Here is an 18,464-nt window from a genome sequence, read left to right as displayed (position 1 = left end):
GACACTGAGACACTGTCCTGAAATGCCCTCATCTGGTTTGAAGAAATCAGCGTGGTGCATCCTGCTCCTCACTCACTCATTCAGTTGTCTCCCTGTTGCGCCAAAAGCAATGTGTCTGAAAGAGGGAGCAGAACAGCCTGGGGTTCAGACAGGAAGGGGACACGTGTGGAGCTCACACCCCTGAGGCACCCTAAGAACAGGGGGTCACAAAGATGTGAAGCACAGCATAGGGAGTGTGGTCAGTGATGCTGCCCCAGTGGGGACAGGGCCCCGTGGGGACTGGGAACATCACAAGAAACACTTTGTAGAGGATCTGATTGTCTAACCACTCGGCTGTGCACCAGAAATCAATACAAAATAGTATCGGAAGTAACCAGATCAGGGCTAATGGATACTGGAAAATACAAAATGAGGGTTTCTAAATCCCACAATGGAGAAAGAACCTCTAAAAACATGTGGAATACCATTCCTAATAATGTTATTTTTAATCATTTCTTGTGTTGATAATATTTATAAAATTAGACAAAAAAAATATTAAATACGTCCAGAGCCAGAAGGAAGTATTGTCGGCATCACACTCAAGGGTAAGTGAGAATCCTTACTTACCCTTGAACACGAGGCGTGAGCTCCTCCCAGGTGTGCATTTTCATGGCAAAGGCAGGAAGAGAAAGCCAAGGCCTGGTCCTGGGGCTAGGGACCCAGCAGGAAACCCTCACAATTACAACAACAGAAAAACAACACCGTGTGTTTCCACCTGAAAGAATCACCCACATAGAACCAGCTATGAACTAACCGGGCTCCCTGAGGAACTTTAAACCTCAAAAGTGACTCAGAGTGGTCATGTACCAGCAACAGACCCAGGGGCCTCACAGAAGGAAACTCAACTATCATGTAATCCTTTACCATCTGGGAACACAGCATTTCATGTAGCTCCATGGAAGTCATTAGTGACCTGAAAAAATGAATGACTCATCCCAGAGTCACAGAGGGGACCTGCTCATTCCACTGCCCTGAGTGGTGACATCAGAAAGACCCAACTGCAAACAGCAGAGCCCTCCCAGGACAGCTGCAGGTGTGAGATGAGCTGGAGGATGTGCCTTCTCAGACCAGCAGGGGGAGCTGGTGGACTGGCCTGAGAATCAGGGCTCTGGGCCAGGCAGGATGGGAAAAGGCTCTACAGGCCCTTGCACACTTGGGCAGGCAGTGTCCTCAGTGAAGTGTGACTGTCCTGCACCTGGTCCCCAGGAGCCACATGAACACTCAGCTCTGACTCACACACATGCTTCATATCTTGACCTCCTCCCCTCATGTAGCCGTTGTCCAGGCCTGATTCACAGGACAAGGTAGGTGGGCAATCACAAAATGAAAATAAATTTCCTTGAAAAAAAGAAAACACGTGCCCTATGGTTGTCCCTGGGCACAGGGTAGGAGACGCCTAGGCAGGGACAGTCTCAATGTCAACAATTAGGCCTCAGACAGCAGAGCTCTGGGGCTTCCCCACCATGGCCTGGATCCTTCAGTCACATCCTCACTCACTGCAGAAGGACTTTGCTCCCGTGGACCCTGAGAGGATACGTGGGGGGAGGCACTGGCACTGCCTTTTCCTCCTGCAATCAGGGCACAGCTGCTGGGTTGTGCCATTAGTTCTGCCACCTTCTAGCCCTGCTTCTGGTCCTGGATTACACAGTGCTGTCCCTGCCACACAGAGAGAGAGAATGTCACCTATACCAACGTTTTAATTCTAGCAGATCAAAGAAGCTTAACTCAAAAGAATTACTGGAGAATTACCCAAAGTATCTCATTTTTCATTGTAGCTGATATTTTCAGAAATGACTCAACATATGAGCAAAAAGAACCCATGTCTCATCAAGAAACCTTCCCCTTGATTCACAGGGAGAATTTGGGCTGAGGCTAGAATATGTTCACCCTTCTGGGTTATGATGGACCTGGAATTGGGGACAGCAGCTATGAAGAGACCGAGGTCTGCCTGCAGCAGTGTGTCTCTCAGAGGTGAAAGCACCTCATGAAGGAAAGTGCTCGCTGAGTCAGGCTGTGTTCCTCAGGACCCACAGGGGACATTGCTCTGTCTCCTTCATGTGTCGGAGGGGCTCCTGGGGTCCTGGGAGAGTCCCTACACCCAGCCTATCATTCCCTCCATCCCACACTGGCTCCTAATCCTTAAAGGGACACACGGTTTCTAGAGGAAGCTTGAGACAGTTTGTACCTGTGGTAAAACGCAGGGTCATTTGCTGCTATACTTGCAAGTGTGTTGTTGATGAAACTGGTAATAAAGGCCTTCATCTTTTTCTCTCAGTGTTTAGGTTGTTATTTCTTCCTGGTCTGCCCTTTCTCATTCATTTCGATGGTGTAGTGACCTATGGGACTGGTATTAATCACACATTCAGCTCTCTGCTTTTCTTGTGTCTTAACACTCTTCGTAATCTCAAAGTACAATGGGTGTACACTTCAAATATCTTTCTACACTATCACAGATACAGTTGAATAATGGGAAAATAATTCGGTGTGAGTATTTTGTCTCCTGTGAACTCAGGTCTCAAACACATAGGAAAGGAAAGGAAAAATGAGCATTCAAGTTCTCTTCCACACACAATTTACAGTGATCCCTCAACTATCGCGGGAGTTACATTCCAGAGACCCCCGAGATAGGTCAAAATCCACGAAGTAGCGGCGTTATATTTATTTTATTATTTATATAATTTCTAAGGCTTTATAAACCTTTCCCACACTCCTATAAACCTTTCCCACTCTCTTATTAACCTTTCCCACACTCTTATAAACACTTCATATGCTCTTAAACACTTTGTACACTCTTAAACCTACGTAATTTAACAACATAAAATTCTATATGGGTGCTCACCAGTGAAGTGCACAGTCATCCCTCGCTATATCGTGGTTCACTTATTGCGGCTTCACTGCATCTCAGGTTTTAAAACAATAAAGTGAACTGCCATATAGCGAGAGACGACTGCACTAGCAATTTGGGAATGGACCCCCAGGCAGAATGTCACTTCCCTCTGACGCACCCACTGTGCGGTCTTCCCCGAAGGCTGGAGACGCTCTGCCTCCTGCCCGTCCTCTGACGTCCTAGATCCCTCGTCCGCCCTTCCCTCCCTCGGCCCCTCAGCCCAATGCAGAGGGAAACAGAGCTTTTAGAAGTTCCATCATGTTCACACAGAAGCATGATTTACAGTTATTTTTATTTCTGATCATAAGATGTAATTTCCTACTTTGCATGTCTGATGTTGTGAAGTATCTCAGGACTTCATGGTGACTTTACTTACAATCTTCGGTTAAAATGAAGCTGTGCCACATAATTGCCGGCTTCTCAGCACAGAGGAGAGCCGCCCTCCCCACCTGGTGGTGCAGCCCTGTGTCCACTCTCAGCCTGGTTGCTCCTCCATTGCGGCTGCTGGGTCAGGGTGAGTCAGGGGAGACCCCGTGCCTTCACTCCCCACCCATGAACTCTGTGGTTTCCCCGTGGACTCCGTGTAGGAGGGGAAAGTGCCTGCTACCCCCTGCAAATTAGAGAAGAATGGTTTTCCCTGAATAAGGAGGAAGTCTTCTAATCTAGGGATGGATGAGATTTGAGATGAACTAGATTGCTGGGACCAGGAGGGAAATACAGTCATCCCATCGTAAAGGCCACAGCCAATTCACAAAGACATTATTCATTAAGGCCACCAGGGACATGGGGGAACTGATTTGGTGACAGAGGTCAACACCCCTCATTCAGGACCTTAGTCACAGTGCAGTCACTTATATATTTGGGGTCACAGCATCTGCCCATATTCAGATCTTCCCAGGGAACAGTGACACTGACAGGATAGGAGACAGGAAGCTGATTTGCATGACACACCTCCTCCTCCTAATGGGCCTGGGAGGCATGAAAAGGCCCCAGGACACCACCCTCTAGCCCAGGAGCCTGAGGAGGCCTTGTCCTGTGAGTCTCCCCACCATGGCCTGGACATTGCTCCTGCTCGGGGTCCTTGCTTACAGCTCAGGTCAGAGGAAGGGACTCTACATTCTTGCAGGACACAACAAAGCAGAGTCTTGGGGTGATCTTGTCTCTTATAACAACATCCATGTCTTTCCTGTTGGTTTTAGGTGTGGATTCTCAGACTGTGGTCACCCAGGAGCCATCACTGTCTGTGTCTCCAGGAGGGACAGTCACACTCACCTGTGGCCTTAGCTCTGGGTCAGTCTCTAGTGATAACTACCCTAAATGGTTCCAGCAGACCCCAGGCAAGGTGCCCCGCACGCTCATCTACCACACAAATACCCGGCCGTCTGAGGTCCCTGACCGCTTCTCTGGATCCATCTCTTGGAACAAAGCCACCCTCACCATCACAGGGATCCAGCCTGAAGATGAGGCTGACTATTACTGCGCTCTGGCCATGGGTAGTGGCACTCACACAGTGATGTGACCCCATGAGGAAGTGCAACCCAAACCTCCTCGTGTGCTCAGAATGGCTCAGCTTTAGTGACAGAAGGGGAGAGAGAGGGTGGAAATGGTCAGCACACCAAGGGGAGGGGCTCCAGGGCCCCATTCCCATGTCCAGTGATTCCTGTCTACATGTCTCCTCCAGGCTCCCCCAGGGTGTGCCCATGTATCCCATGTGACCCAATGAACCATTACAGAGACTCCGAGCCCCCACTGCCCCTTGTCAGCCTGTTCACAGGTCTAGGCTGGCCCAGGAGGAATGGAAAATCACCTCGGGAAACTGCCTGCAGACCCTTCCCAGGACAGACAGATGCCTGGCTAAGATTGGGGTCTGGGGTCTTCCTATCTGTCATAACACGATGGGCTTTTGCTTGAGCCTGACAAGATGTATCAATAACAATGGGCAGCAGAAAGGGCACCCAGCATCCAGCTCTAGCTAATCAGATGCTGACACCCAAACAGCTACCCTTCATGGGTTATTGTGCTTAAAAACCCTGCCCTAAGAAAGATGCAGGGAGTCCAACCTCCCTCACTTGGCTCCACTTCTCCTCTTATTCCCTGCTGATAAACACTGCCCCGTAGCTCGCTGCCTCCACCTGGTTTCTTAACTGACTGCGACCTAACACCTGCCTGTATCCCATGAACTATAAGAAGTTATGCTCTCACCTATTGATTTCAGCCTGTGGACCAAGGGAATATTTTATTAGCATTTAAATGAGAGTGTCATTGGGAGCTTGCAGGTGATGCTGTTTCCCTGACTAGGCCTGCTGAGTGAGATCTGTGTGTTTGTGAGAAAACTCTGTGTTTTAACAAGCTCCCTCAAAAGTATTTCAGGAGTGCTAAAGACTGAAATATATCTCCACTTCTATTATTATAAAATTAATCCTGAACACTGGACTTCATGGAACATAGGGGTTAACTTTTCCTACTGTGTATTCAGGGGATGCCGACATCTGAAATACTTACATGTGCATGTTTTCACTTTCTGTAGACCAGAACTCTTTCTGGCAGTGAAAAAAAGTAGGATAATCATGCACCACATGATTGATCAACAGTATTTACACATGAGGCTCTGGATTTATGAATAGAGACTGCCACCTGGTGAGCTGCAGAAACAAGCTGGGCTCTCAGGGCTTTGGGCCATGACCAGCAGGGCGCACTGGTGGACTGCCCAGGAATGTCTAAACAGTTGCTCAATGAGGATCATTCTCTCAAAAGGAATGTGGGCCAGGGAGCTGGGCCCTGTGATCATGGGTAGAGACTCAGCAGTTATGTTCTTTCAGGCCTGGCAGGGTCTGTTGAACAAAGAACTTTGAATGGTCTCAGCAGGTGCTTCCTCCAGGGCTCTCCCCAGGGATGAAGCCAACCCCATCCTCTGTCTGGGGTATGAGCTGAGCTCTACCACCAGGGCTCAGGAAGGGGATGGGCTGTCCATGGATGGACACACGTTTGCATGGACAGCCCCTCCCCTGGCAGAGGGAGCAGAGAAAAGGAGGCCTGGGCAGCCCAGCCCCACTGTGGGCTCAGGGGCTGTGTGCATCATGGCTGGACCCTTCTCCTCCTACTGCTCCCCTCTCACTGCACAGGTAGGGACAGGACTCTGGGGGCCAGGATAACTACTCAGGTTGCGTCTTCCTTTACTCGCCCAGAGCCTTGACAAACTTGACCCTGAGTACCCGCTCCATCACCCTTGAATGTTCCTGTTTATAAGTTCCCTCTCCCAGCCTGTGGTGGCTCAGCCCCTCCCTCTCTGCATCCCATGGAATATCAGTGAGAGTCCCATGCACCCTGAAAAGTGGATTTGATCTTGGCAGCTTCCACACAGACTGGTTCCAGCAGAAGTCAGGGAGCCCTTCCCAGCATCTCCTGTCCTACCTCCCAGACTGTGACAAGCACTAGGGCTCCAGGGCCTGCAGGAGCTTCTCTGGATAGAAGGACCCTCGACCAGGGAAGGGCCCCTGCTCATCCCTGGGCTACAGCCTGAGGACAAGGCTGGCTTTGCTGCTGTGTCCATTACAGCAGCCCTGATCCTCACACTCTGCCGAGAGTCTGAAGGCTCTAAAGGTTGGTGAAACTATAACAGCACCTGTGCTCCCTCTGCCAGGGAAGTCACCCCTCCTCTGCTGCAATCATGTGTCCCTCATGATGATATCTCTTGTGACTTCTGCAGACAGGACTTGAGTTTCCTCTAAACAGCAATCTGACCTTCCCCTCATCTCTCATTTAGACTGACTGTCACCACCATGTCTCAGCTGTTCCTGTCTCAGCGTCAGAGAGTCCTTTCCAGGAGAAACATCTCCCAGTGGAGATGCTGGAGGTGCGGACAGTGGTTGGGACCAACGGTGCCCGGCCCTGAGTCCAAGGAGGACTCTGGACTGTTTCCCCCCTAAATGCTCTAACTGGGGCTTTGAACCCCAGAAACAATATGTGGAAATGAACAGCAGTGTACACACTAGCAGGAAACCATCAAAAAATTAAGAATAAAACTTAAAAACTAATAATGAAATTTTAAAACCATAATTACATTAAAAATAAGAAGTACTTAAAGATAAAACTAAGGAGCTGAAAGTTTTGTAACAATGAGAAATACAAACCATTCTTGAGATATATGGAGAAGACCTAAATAAATGAGCACACATCCAGTTTATGGTCATACTTTAAACATCAATCATCCCCATATGAACGTGTACATTTTTGGAGACCATTCAAGTGACATCCACCTGTAATGAATGACCAGGTAGGAAATCTCAGCAAAGAACTGGAAACTGTGATAAAATCATAGAGGATGTTAGAGCCCTGGGAAAACACTGCTCCATGTCCACGTGACCTGCCTGCATCTGAGGGAGGAGAGGCATATGGAGCTGGTTTGATGTCAGGAGACCAAAAAGGGGGTCAAAGCAGAGCCCATCCCTTCACTTTCAGTCTCTGAACTCAAGGCTGCCTGAGCACCCTGGGCCCAAGGGATGCAGTACAGGGTGGTGAGATGCTGGGGAGGACAAAGATGTGGGAGAACTCCAGGCACAGAGCAGCCAGGACCTCTGGCTGGGTACCTGGGCCTTCAGCTGTGGGGTCATGGACAGGAGGGCTCATTCAAGGGCAAATTTGGGTCCTGAGATCAGGAGACTTCTTAACAGTTCAGGAAAGGATGGGGGATGGTCTACATTTCCTGGGGAATTGCCGAGCCTGCTCCAGGGTAAAGTGGGTCCAGGGGTGAGACGCTCTGACAATTGACACAGCTCAGGACCACAGGGACTCCTGGGAGTGGACCCTGAGTCTATGGGCACTGACTGTGCCCCTGGCCCTCCCACACCTCCTGCAGCTCTCCAACAGGCCAGGGTGGGGGCTGGGTCGGGGGGGCAGCAGGAGCCAGTGCTCCCCAAACTCTTCCTGTGTCACCCTCCCTGTGAAGTTCTCAATGAGCTCAGATTTGAGGTCATCTTCTCCTGCACTGGGGTCCCCAGATCCACGGAGGTGCCATGGCAATGGGCTTCAGGGCCCCCAGAAGGGCCCCAGCTTTCCTACCTGAGACAGCACAGAGAGAAATCCAGGGGTTCGACCTTGACTGTCCTGACCCAGGTCTGTCGCCAGAACCTGTGTCATCACCTCTGGCCTTCAGTCTGAGGCTCATCGTCAGAAAGATGGACAAACCCCAATGCCACAGAGAGGTCCTGCTCCATGGGGACACGTGATACAATCTGCCCCCGCCCCCTGCCACCTCCTGTCTGACCCATCACTGCCCTGTCCCTGCCCCTGAACCAACACCAGCTCAGTTTTGGGCTTGTGCTGTCCCTTGTGCTACTAAAGCTGGCAGCCAGGGCAGGCCTCCACTCAGTCTCCCCTGAGAAAGTAAATGGAAATATCTGCTTTAGGGTCACTGGTCTCCCAATGCAAACAAAATTTTTTTAACAAAAAGGAAAATTCCAGCTGAGTGGTTGGGAGGGGAGGAGGACAGAAGTGCATCCTGTGTGACTGAGAGAACCAGGCAGCCCGTGCCCAGGGCCCTGTGTGTCTCCTGGTGCCAGCCTGGGCTCCCCTGATAGCTCCCTGAGCTCTGAGACCTTACAGAAGCTGGGTCTCCCTGTCCCCTGAGATCAGAGCTCCTCGGGGCCCCTGCATCCCCCAGGGCTGGGCTAAGCCTCCCACTGAGGAGAGGTTCTCAGACCATTGAGTGCTCTCTGTCCCAGCTCAGCGTCATGACTTCCAATGCGTTTCCCTCTCCAGTAATGTGGGTGGGAGGATGTCGGATAATTGTCAATTTATTTGGGCACGGATGCTGTAAACTCCAGGGTCATTTGAAGATAAAGACTTGATTATCTGTTTTTTAATAGCTTTTGCACTGAAGAAAACAGTAATCACACTCTAATGTCTGAAATGTACTAGACAGTCACAAGAAAATAAGACATCACCAGGCTGACAGAGGAGGGTCGATAATGACCCAGAGCACTAACGAAGAGCAGAACACACAATCCCAGATAACGGTAGACCCTCTCCAGAGCAACAGAGGGACATAAGTTAACCTGTAAGAATGAGCAGTGCACAGGTGTTCCCAGGTAGCCCTGAAATATCTAGTAACAAGCTTTGTGCTCCACGTCCTGTATTAACTCTTCAGATGTCAATAGTGATGCAGAAAATCAGTGCCTCAGCTTCCACCATGCTGCAGGGACCTACTCAAGGGACTGCCTTAGTCACTGACACCGGATAACATTCAAGTGCAAAAGTCATCCCCTTCTGCCCCTTGCAGGACAGCTGGGAGGTTCAGGAGGCCTGGAGCATGTGGGCTGTGAAGACAGTAGGGGTGCTGTTGCCTGGTGCTGGGAGGACTGGGTTCTGTGACAGGACAACTAGGAAAATACTTTTCTGAATCTTGCCCAGTGAGGGAAGCAACATCCTCACAGTGTGTGACTTGTCATCACCAGGGTCCCCAGGAGCTACATGAGCCCTGAGGTCTCACTCCCACCTACTTCACATTTCTCTCCCCCTTCAAGGAGTTGTTCCTGCCTGATGTGCAGACAGACAGGGACAGGTGGACTGACTCAAAACATAGACAAATCTGCATGAATAAGCTCAGTCCATGAGTCTTGCTGGACACAGGCCGAGAGACCTTTGGAGATGGGAGAGTCTCAGTTGATACAACCAGGCCTGAGCAGGCAGAGTGCTGGGGCTTCCCCATCATGGCCCAGGTCTCTCTGCTCCTCACCCTCCTCACTCCCTGATTAGGTGACAGAGGTCACTCTGCTCATTCAGTGCCTGTGTCACTCTATCTTCACTGGTCTGTGTGAGGTCCCAGGATTTCCTCTTTCCACATCTCCCCAGGAGACAGCAGGATGACACTGTGGCTCCAAGAGAGGAAGCTGATTTGCATGAAGCACCTCCTCCTCCTTATGGGTCTGGGAGGCAAGAAAAGGCCCCAAGGACACCTCCTTCCACCCCAGGATCCTGAGCAGACCGTGTCCTGTGAGTGTCCCCACCATGGCCTGGATGGTGCTCTTGCTCGGGCGCTTTGCTTACAGCTCAGGTCAGAGGAAGGGACTCTGCATTTTTGGGGAACACAGCAAAGCTGGGTCTCGGGGTGATCTTGTATCTTATAGCAACATCCGTGTCTTTCCTGTTGGTTTTAGGTGTGGATTCTCAGACTGTCCTGACCCAGGAGCCATCACTGTCTGTTTCTCCAGGAGGGACAGTCACACTTACCTGTGTCCTTAGCTCTGGGTCAGCCTTTAGTAGTTACTACCCCAGCTGGTACCAGCAGACCTCAGGCAAGTCTCCCCGCACGCTCATCTACAGAACAACAAACCACATCTCTGGAGTCCCTGAGCGCTTCTCTGGATCCATCTCTGGGAACAAAGCCATCCTCACCATCACTGGGGCTCAGCCTGAGGGTGAGGCCGACTAACACTGTAGTCTGTACACGGGTAGTTACACTTACACAGTGATGTGAACCCATGGGGAAGGGCTACCAAAACCTCCTCTTGTGCTCAGAATAGCTCAGCTTTAGTGACAGAAGGAAAGAGAGAAAGTGGAAACTTTCAACACAGCAAGTAGAGGGGGCTCCAGGACCCCATTCCCATGTGTAGTGGCTCCTGTGCATGTGCTTTCTCCAGTCTCCCCCAGGGTGTGCCCATGTGTCCATGTGACCCTGGCACAATGGGCTTCCTCTCCTCCCCTCTCCCTAGATCCATGATGGGGTAAATGCTGAGTGCAGACACATTAACCATCAGAGAGACCCAGAGACCACATTGCTCCTTGTAAGCCTGAATGCATTCCAGGAGCTTTAACAAGATGTACTCATGTACTGATTGAGCCTGCAGACAATGGAAATATTTTACTGGCATTTAAATGAGAGTGTCACTGGGAGCTTGTAGGCGATGCTTGTCCCGTCACTAGGCCTGCTCAGTCAGAACTGTGTTTGTTAGCAAAAGAGTGTTTTAACAAGGTCTCTCCTAAAGTATTTTAGGAACACTAAAGTTTTAAATATACCTACACTTCTATTATTATAAAATTATTCCTGAACACTTTTGTGTAACTTTTAATCAAGTTAAATTTGTGGTCACCATGTCTCCTAAATCAACCTTCATAAATCTGAAACGATCAGAAATAGGTTTAAAATCTCAGATCATCATTGAAAACTGTGAGCTGATTTCTGTTTTCCCTTGTTTTTAAATTGAAAACTACAACCACGATTTGAGACAATTTCTAGGACTTATGTCAGAATGGGCCGGGTAGGACACAATGGCAGCTGAACTACAACCAGAAGAGATGGCTGACGTCAAACCAGGGTGCGAGGAGAACCGCCTACGATACGTTGACCCTTTGTTCCGAGGGGACCAATCCCCAGCCCCCACGAAGAGGGCCAACCAAAATAATATTCTGCCATATTCCCTGTTTGCTTGCAGCTTTCTCGGCCCCACCTTGGATACCGGGAAACCCCGCCCGGGCGCGCAAACCCCAATAAAGCTCTACACTGCCTAACCTGGTTGCTAATAGCCATTTATTCCTCGGCAGAGCCTAAGAAAACCTTTCAACTTATATGATTATTGATACTCAGAGACGACTCCTGTTTAGAAGTGGCTTCCAGAAACACGCCTCCCAGCCCTGGGCCCCCTCCCCTGGTGCAGGGACGGGGGAGGGGCTGCAGGCGGTGTCTCCACACCTGGTTCCCCAGGGCGCCCGGCACTGGGCCTCAACGGGAGAAGCAGAGTGTGACATTGTCCTTTTATTTACTGGACTCACCTTTGTTAAAAAATCTTCAAAAGAACTTTATTTCAACTCAACACAAAATAAATTTAAAAGAAAAATCCTTAATATCTGGCATGTTGGAATATATATATTTATCTGTGATTGTTTTCTGTAGCACTTACGGCATTATGGAATCCTGGACTGGTTCTAAGAATGTAAAAAGAATGTATTGGGTATTTCATGAAATTTCAATCCAACCTGCAGTTTAGTTAATGTTGTCTGACCAATGTTAGCATCTCAGTTTGTAAAAATGGAACTAGTGTTTCAAAGCTGTAATGTTAGAAAAAATATGGGTGATAGATATGGAAAAGGTTTTTTTTACTGACATTTTGTCTGTAAGTGCAAAATTATTACAAAATTAAAAGTTTCAAATAACTCACATGGGAATGAAAATATACTCCCTTTTCTCCTGGGAGGGTGAAGTCCAATGCCAGCCCCTGGTGCAGGGCAAGGCTTCTGAGCAGGCAGTCAGCCTTTCACATGCAAACCATGGCCACGTGTTCTATGTTCATGTTCATCTTTGCTAAGAAAAAAATATGACAATATTAATCATCTTCACTTATTTGTATATACCTAATCTATGCAGAACCAGAAAAGCACAATCTCTCATTCATCCAAGGGCTGAAATAAACCATTAGGATTCTATTCCATGAGAATTTCAGGACTGAGTCCCTATGAAGAGCCCCATTGTTCCCACAGTCTCTTCAAGTATAAGCTCCTGGCTGTACAACCAAAGCAACTCCATCTGGAAGCCAACATGCCCTTTTGACTTTTGCAGTATCTTCCCGCCCCCGCCCCCAGTAGGCACAAAGACTTTGTGTTCCTCCCTTGTCTTTATCTGTCTCTGCACCAGCTCTAGTCACAGAGCCTGAGGCACCTGAAGGTGCCCCACCCTTAGATTAAAGACACATTCCTTACCCAGCAGGTAGGCTCACTGGTTCAAAGACATAGCAGATAGCCTGGGGGTGCCTGTGGAAGGCACTGCCCAAAATGCACCTTGAGTGTGACTTCCCTTCATGAGCTCCTGATGGAATGATGCAGTCAGTCTCCTTCTCTGGTCTGTGGGGCCAAGGAAATCTTACATACACTGGACCTAGTCAATCAAAGCAGAAGTAGACTTCCAATGTGAAAAGAAGAAGGCTGACTTCCTACATTGTCAAACTGGGGAACAGACTGGTTTGGAGTCCTTGGGTCCTCATTACCTCCCTGTAGACAGAGCAGATAGGTGCAGAGACCTCAAGGTTTCAAACAACTAAGATACAAACAAAATGGTGGATAGATAGATAAATAGATAGAGGCTCCTAGAAGACCCTTTCTCTCTAGCTGAAGAACCTGGGAGCCAGATGCCTAGCCAGAGAAAATCTTTGGTATGATACCCACCTACTGACTTCCCACACTACAGAAACCCCGACTTGCACCCCCATCCAGGGGTGTCAGCCATAAGGGCCAGGGTGTTGCTCTCCATTCCCTCCCAGCACAAGTTGGCAGTGTCCCTTTGCCACCTGGGACAGTGTGGGTGATTCAGTGGAAGGTGACTCCCTCCCATTAGAGAGTCAACAAGCCTCAGCCAGGTAGGGCCAGTTGAAGCTGGTTAGCACTCCAGTTCTCCCACTCATGACTCTGGCTACCCAGTGGGGACCTGAACTTCAACCTCACCGCTCAGCAATGAGACTCGATACAGGGTACAGGCCAGAGTTAGTCTGCACTCCTGCTCCCATTGCTTGTAACTATGGGAACCAGTGAGGAGCTAAGCCTTGACCACCCAGTGGCACTCAGAGCTCTGAGTAAGGGGTGGGAGACAAGTGAGTGAGGCATGCAGGGGCCTCCAATCCTCCTTGAGTCAGCGCTGCCCTGAAGGGACCCAGTGGGGAGTTGGGAGGCCAACCCACTGAGCACAGCAGCTCGCCTCTTCCCTGTGCTTCCCTCCCTGAGTCCACAGGGCCTGGCTGTGGGTTCAACACTCACCCTAACTTGAAGGGAACCAACTGGTCACAGTCACTGCCCTATTTTCTCGAGGAAGTTGTCAAAGCAGGGGAGTCAGTGCTCCACCTTTGCTGGGCCAGTGGGAGCTGAACATACATCCCCTGACCTCTGTGCTGCAGCTAGCAGGCAGGCGGCCTGATGGAGGACAGAGGAAATGGGACACAGGGACCCTAATGCAGTCTCCCAATGTCCTGGACCCAGTAAGAAATAACACTGGTCACATCTAAAACCAGGAAAATGAAAACTTGAATAAACCAAGAAAGTCTACTGAAACCAACTCAGAATGACTCAGATAATAAAATTGTGTGACATATTTCTTTAGCAATAGTAATAAAATCCATGTAACCAGCAAATACAGACATTTTTGGAAAAAATAAAAAGGGACAGGAACTCAAATAGAAGGAGACATGATAAAGATGCCAAATGGCAATGCAGAACTAAAAAATACCAAAGATGAAGTTTCATAAACCAATGAAGAAATCAAGGATACATAAAGTGTATCAATTACTTTATTTGTTTGTTGTATATTTACAGATTGATTGATTGTTGAAATGAAAACTGGGCTTCAATTGCTACTGAACAGCTCCCACACCATGAGTCATCTGTGCAGGATGTCACCAGGGGGCGCTGTGGGACTTCTCAGAGCTGCAAGGACTGAAACAAACCCAAATGGTTCTAATTCAATGGCACCTGAGCGCACATCCAGGGCCTCAGTGAGAGGAGACAGCAGGTGCTTCCTCTCAAGGGGGAGACTCAGAGCTCACAACGAAGCCTGCCTCCTCCTGAGAGTAGAACTATAAACTGGGCCCAGGACCCAGAACTGGATGGTGCTCTGGGCTCCTATTTGCATAATGCCCAGCAAACACACCCCTCACCCAGGGAGCTGAGGAGGACATAAAGGGACAGCCAGAGAGCAGCCCCAGACTCAGGCCAGGGGATTCGGAAAGTCTCCACCATGGCCTGGACTCTGGTCCTCCTGCTCCCCCTCCTCACCCTCTGCCCAGGTGCATATGGATATTAGCTATGAGCCTTTGGAGATCCTCTGCTTTCCTTTCCTTATTCCTGACATGTGACTGTTTTTCTTTCAGGGTCCGGGTCTCAGGCTGTGGTGACTCAGGAGCCCTCACTGACTGTGTCCCCAGGAGGGACAGTCACTCTCACCTGTGCCTCTAGCACTGGAGCTGTCACCAGTGGTCACGATCCATACTGGTTCCAGCAGAAGTCTGGCCAAGCCCCCAAGACACTGCTTTATCATACAAGCAGTAAACACTCCTGGACCCCTGCCCGGTTCTCAGGTTCCCTTCTCGGGGGCAAAGCTGCCCTGACCCTCTCAGGGGCCCAGCCTGAGGACGAGGCCGTGTACCACTGCTGGCTGGTGTACAGTGGTGTTTGGCACAGTGAGAGACCCAGAGGGGGAAGCAGGACAGAAACCTTCTCAGCACTTATGATACGGGGATGGCAGGATCAGACACACCAGCTCTCAAGAACGCCTATTGTGGGCCATCCATTGACAAGGGAAGGGAAGGGTAGAAATGAATTCCTATGGGTACTTGAGGCCTAAAGTGGAGGAAATACACATGATTTGGGAGGAACTTGTTCTGGAAAAGCAACACCCAATTATTTCATAATCCAGAAGGAATAGGAAGAGCCGGATCAGAGCTAAGGGCTCTGGTCAAACACCTTCCCCCCAGAAAGGAGTACCTCCCATGGTCTACTTTGCTGGCTCCTTTTATATATCACTAAAGGGCATTTCACTGAGTTGTACATAATACAACACACACGGGTTGTATAAAAGCAAAAGTATTGAATATCGGTGCTGGCTTCTGTGGCTCAGCAGATAGATGCTGGATTGCAAACCAAAGGGTCATGGGTTCAATTCCCAGTCAGTGCACATGGCTGGGTTGCAGGGAAGGTCACCAGAACGGGGCACAGGAGAGGCAACTACACATTGATGCTTAGCTCTCTGCCTCCCTTTCCCTTTAGCTATAAATAAATAAATAAATAAAATTTTTATAAAAATTATTGAATATCACCAAGGTCCTCCCAAAAGTTCTCTATGCCAAACCTTTATTAATATCAATATATTATAACCGTAATCTATCGGTATATAACTGTACTTCTGAATTTGAATGCACGCTTTCACTTCTATTTCAATGTATCCAAAATCATAATCAAACGTGGTGCTGACATTTTGGCATGTTATATACTGTTCATGTCCTATAAGAGTTATACAGATAACTTCCCACTGATTAAAAGGGCACACATGTTCGGACGCCTGCTTAATATCATTGTGATTTCTCTATGATGCAGTGTTACAGTAAAGCAAAGGTTTCTTAGTCAAATAAAGAAGTGACAATACTTCGTAATCCATCTTGTTAGTCAGACAACACCGTGTTCGTCTGTGCACTTTATGAAGTCAGGGGAGATGCCTGCCATTGCCACTGGGAACCCCCCGGACGCTGTCCCTGGCATTTCAGTCCACAAAGAGCGAGACAGGGAGAGTAGCTGCACGTGTCAGAGGGAAGTGTAACAGATCCCTTATCGGCATAACCCAAGTCCAAAATCGTGCCAGTGTCTTTGAGCATGCCCCGGACCTGTGTCTCTCAACTCTAAGGTGGGTAAGAACCGTCTATGGATCTCGTAAAATGTGGGTTCTGATTCATGAGTGTGGAGTGAGGGTGGAATTTCTGTATTTCTAAGAGCTCCCAGCCACCCAAAGGGCAAATTCTGTATGGATATGTATATACTTAATAGCAAATATTAGGATCGTACAAAATAAAAAGGAGAACAGCTGGCAGACAGGAGCCTAAGAGGAACCTCTGAGAGAAGAACTAAGGACTTGGGATTAGAGAAAAACCTCCCAGAGCTGCAACCTGGAGCTTCCCTGGGAGGACATATGCAGAGCTGGGAGAGGCTCCTCTTTGTTTGAGAACAAAGCAAAAGCAAACAGAAGAACTCAAAGACCTCTTCTGCACCTGAACTTCCCTCTACACTTGCCCAATTCCCCTGTGGGCTGCTCTTCCAGTCTTCTCTGAGGGACAGGACCTTCTCCATCTCTGACTGAAGCTTCCCTTCTGAGCTCACCGTCCCGCCCCTTTCCCACCATGCCCCATCTCTCTTGGCCCTCCTCAGAGTGCTGCTGACACTATTCCAGACTTTTCCTGCTTGGGGCTGGCACATACCCTTTCCCTTCCCTGACCCTCTCTAATCCCTTAGCTCTGAAGTCTCCTGACCCTGCTCATTCCCTCTTTGTTTATCTCCCCTGGCTACCTTCTTTTTCTACTTCCCAGGTACCCCCTCATTTTCCACTCAGTCCAGAAAACCACACAAGCATGCTAATCTATCCTCATGAATGTTCCCCACTTGGCCCTAGAGCAGGCAGGGGAGGATTCAAGTGGAAAGAGAGGAAACCGCATGGCGAACAGCCTGAAGAGGGGCTCGTGGCTGAGCGTGGACTGGGAACCCAGACACCCATCTCCCTGTGTCTGCTTTGTGCTCACAAGCAGCCGTACCCCCACTAGGGCCCCAGGGGACTCACTGAGCACACAGCCTCTCCATCTCCAAAAAGCCCAGCCTCAACAAGAAGGGCTGAGCTCTGTGTCCTACATGGACAAACACAACCAAGGGTAACAGGACAGAGTTGCGTTGAGTACCCTCCATCCCCAGGATTGGGGTGGGGGGCAGGGGAATGACACAGCATGGAAGCTGTTCACCCTGAGCCTTGTGGTTCCACCATGACCTGGACCCCTCACCAACCTCTCTCACTACACAGGTGGCTGGAGACTCGGCATCAGGATCTGGCTCGTTCACCCTGTGTCTCTCTCCCAACTCTCATGAGCCCACACTGTCAGAACCTGTGACTACACCTGTCACCACCTCTTCTACTGGAAACTGCACCAAGGTGGGTCTTGGGACTGAGTCCTGGAACAAACAAGGACCAGGCGATGCCCACAGACCTCTGGACTGTAGAAGCAATTACCAGCCTGCAGGGGACCTGGCCTGCTTTTCAGGCTACGGTGTCTGGCAACACAGCCTTGCAGAGCACCTCTGGGCTCCACCCAAAGCTGGTTGTCACAGTGACGCCCTACACAGCCTCCTACAAAGTTGCAGCCTGCAGGGAAGTGAGACAGGAACTTCTGGGACCAACCAACACTGTGACCCTGACTATAGCGCCTGACACCCATGGTGGGGATAGCACGTGTGCTAATTTGAGCCCTAACTAGGCCCTGGCACTCAAGTCAGGATGGCTAGCTCAGGAATGCAGCCTCATCCTCCCAAGCTTGGCCCTGGAAGGGCACCCTTGTCAGCCTTCATCAAAGGCCCTGGAGACAGAGTCTGGGATGGGCTGGTCTGAACAGGGACAGAGTCCAGCTGGGTCAGACCAGGGAAACAATAGATACAGAGGTCTGTCCATCCTTAACGTTTTCCTGAACAGGTACTGTGTGTCAGGCTCCTTGTGTCAGGCTCGGGTCTGCGGCTCAGGGTACAGCACTGGCAGACAGGCCAGACAGGCAGGGTCCTCTCCTCAGGACACCATACAGGGAAGCCAGAGTCAACATGTGGTAGGAATAAAGCATATTATGGGGTGTAACAAGTGGAGACATGAACAAAAAAGGAGTGGACACCAGGAAGCATTAGAGGTTTGTAAGGAAGGAAGAGGTAGAAGGTGACGTCAGCTTTATCAGAGTCCAATTTCTAAAATGGTGAAAGGGGAGGTGCAGCGTGAAGGCGGGCGGCCCAGGTGGGGGACGGTGGCATCACCCAGAGGAGATGGATGTTGCTG

The 18,464-nt window shown here is 49.7% G+C and overlaps 3 gene segments (V, D, J or C); all 3 read left to right on the top strand.

The window, feature by feature from the left end:
- The first annotated feature begins 3,949 nt into the window (after positions 1–3,949).
- Positions 3,950–4,445, top strand: LOC123810832. The segment is given in 2 exon segments: positions 3,950–4,022; positions 4,126–4,445. Coding segments are annotated over 2 exon segments (366 nt in total).
- A 5,486-nt stretch (positions 4,446–9,931) lies between these two features.
- On the top strand, positions 9,932–10,355 carry LOC123810997. The segment is given in 2 exon segments: positions 9,932–9,977; positions 10,081–10,355. Coding segments are annotated over 2 exon segments (321 nt in total).
- Positions 10,356–14,636: 4,281 nt separating this feature from the next.
- On the top strand, positions 14,637–17,904 carry LOC123810831. The segment is given in 4 exon segments: positions 14,637–14,685; positions 14,770–15,068; positions 17,454–17,582; positions 17,692–17,904. Coding segments are annotated over 4 exon segments (690 nt in total).
- The last annotated feature ends 560 nt before the right edge of the window (positions 17,905–18,464 follow it).

This window comes from Phyllostomus hastatus, unplaced genomic scaffold (assembly GCF_019186645.2).
Source record: "Phyllostomus hastatus isolate PE091 unplaced genomic scaffold, TTU_PhHast_1.1 phas_scaffold_760, whole genome shotgun sequence".
Taxonomy (NCBI): domain Eukaryota; kingdom Metazoa; phylum Chordata; class Mammalia; order Chiroptera; family Phyllostomidae; genus Phyllostomus; species Phyllostomus hastatus.
Note: the sequence above shows the minus strand (reverse complement) of the source record. Positions and strands in the feature narration are given on the sequence as shown.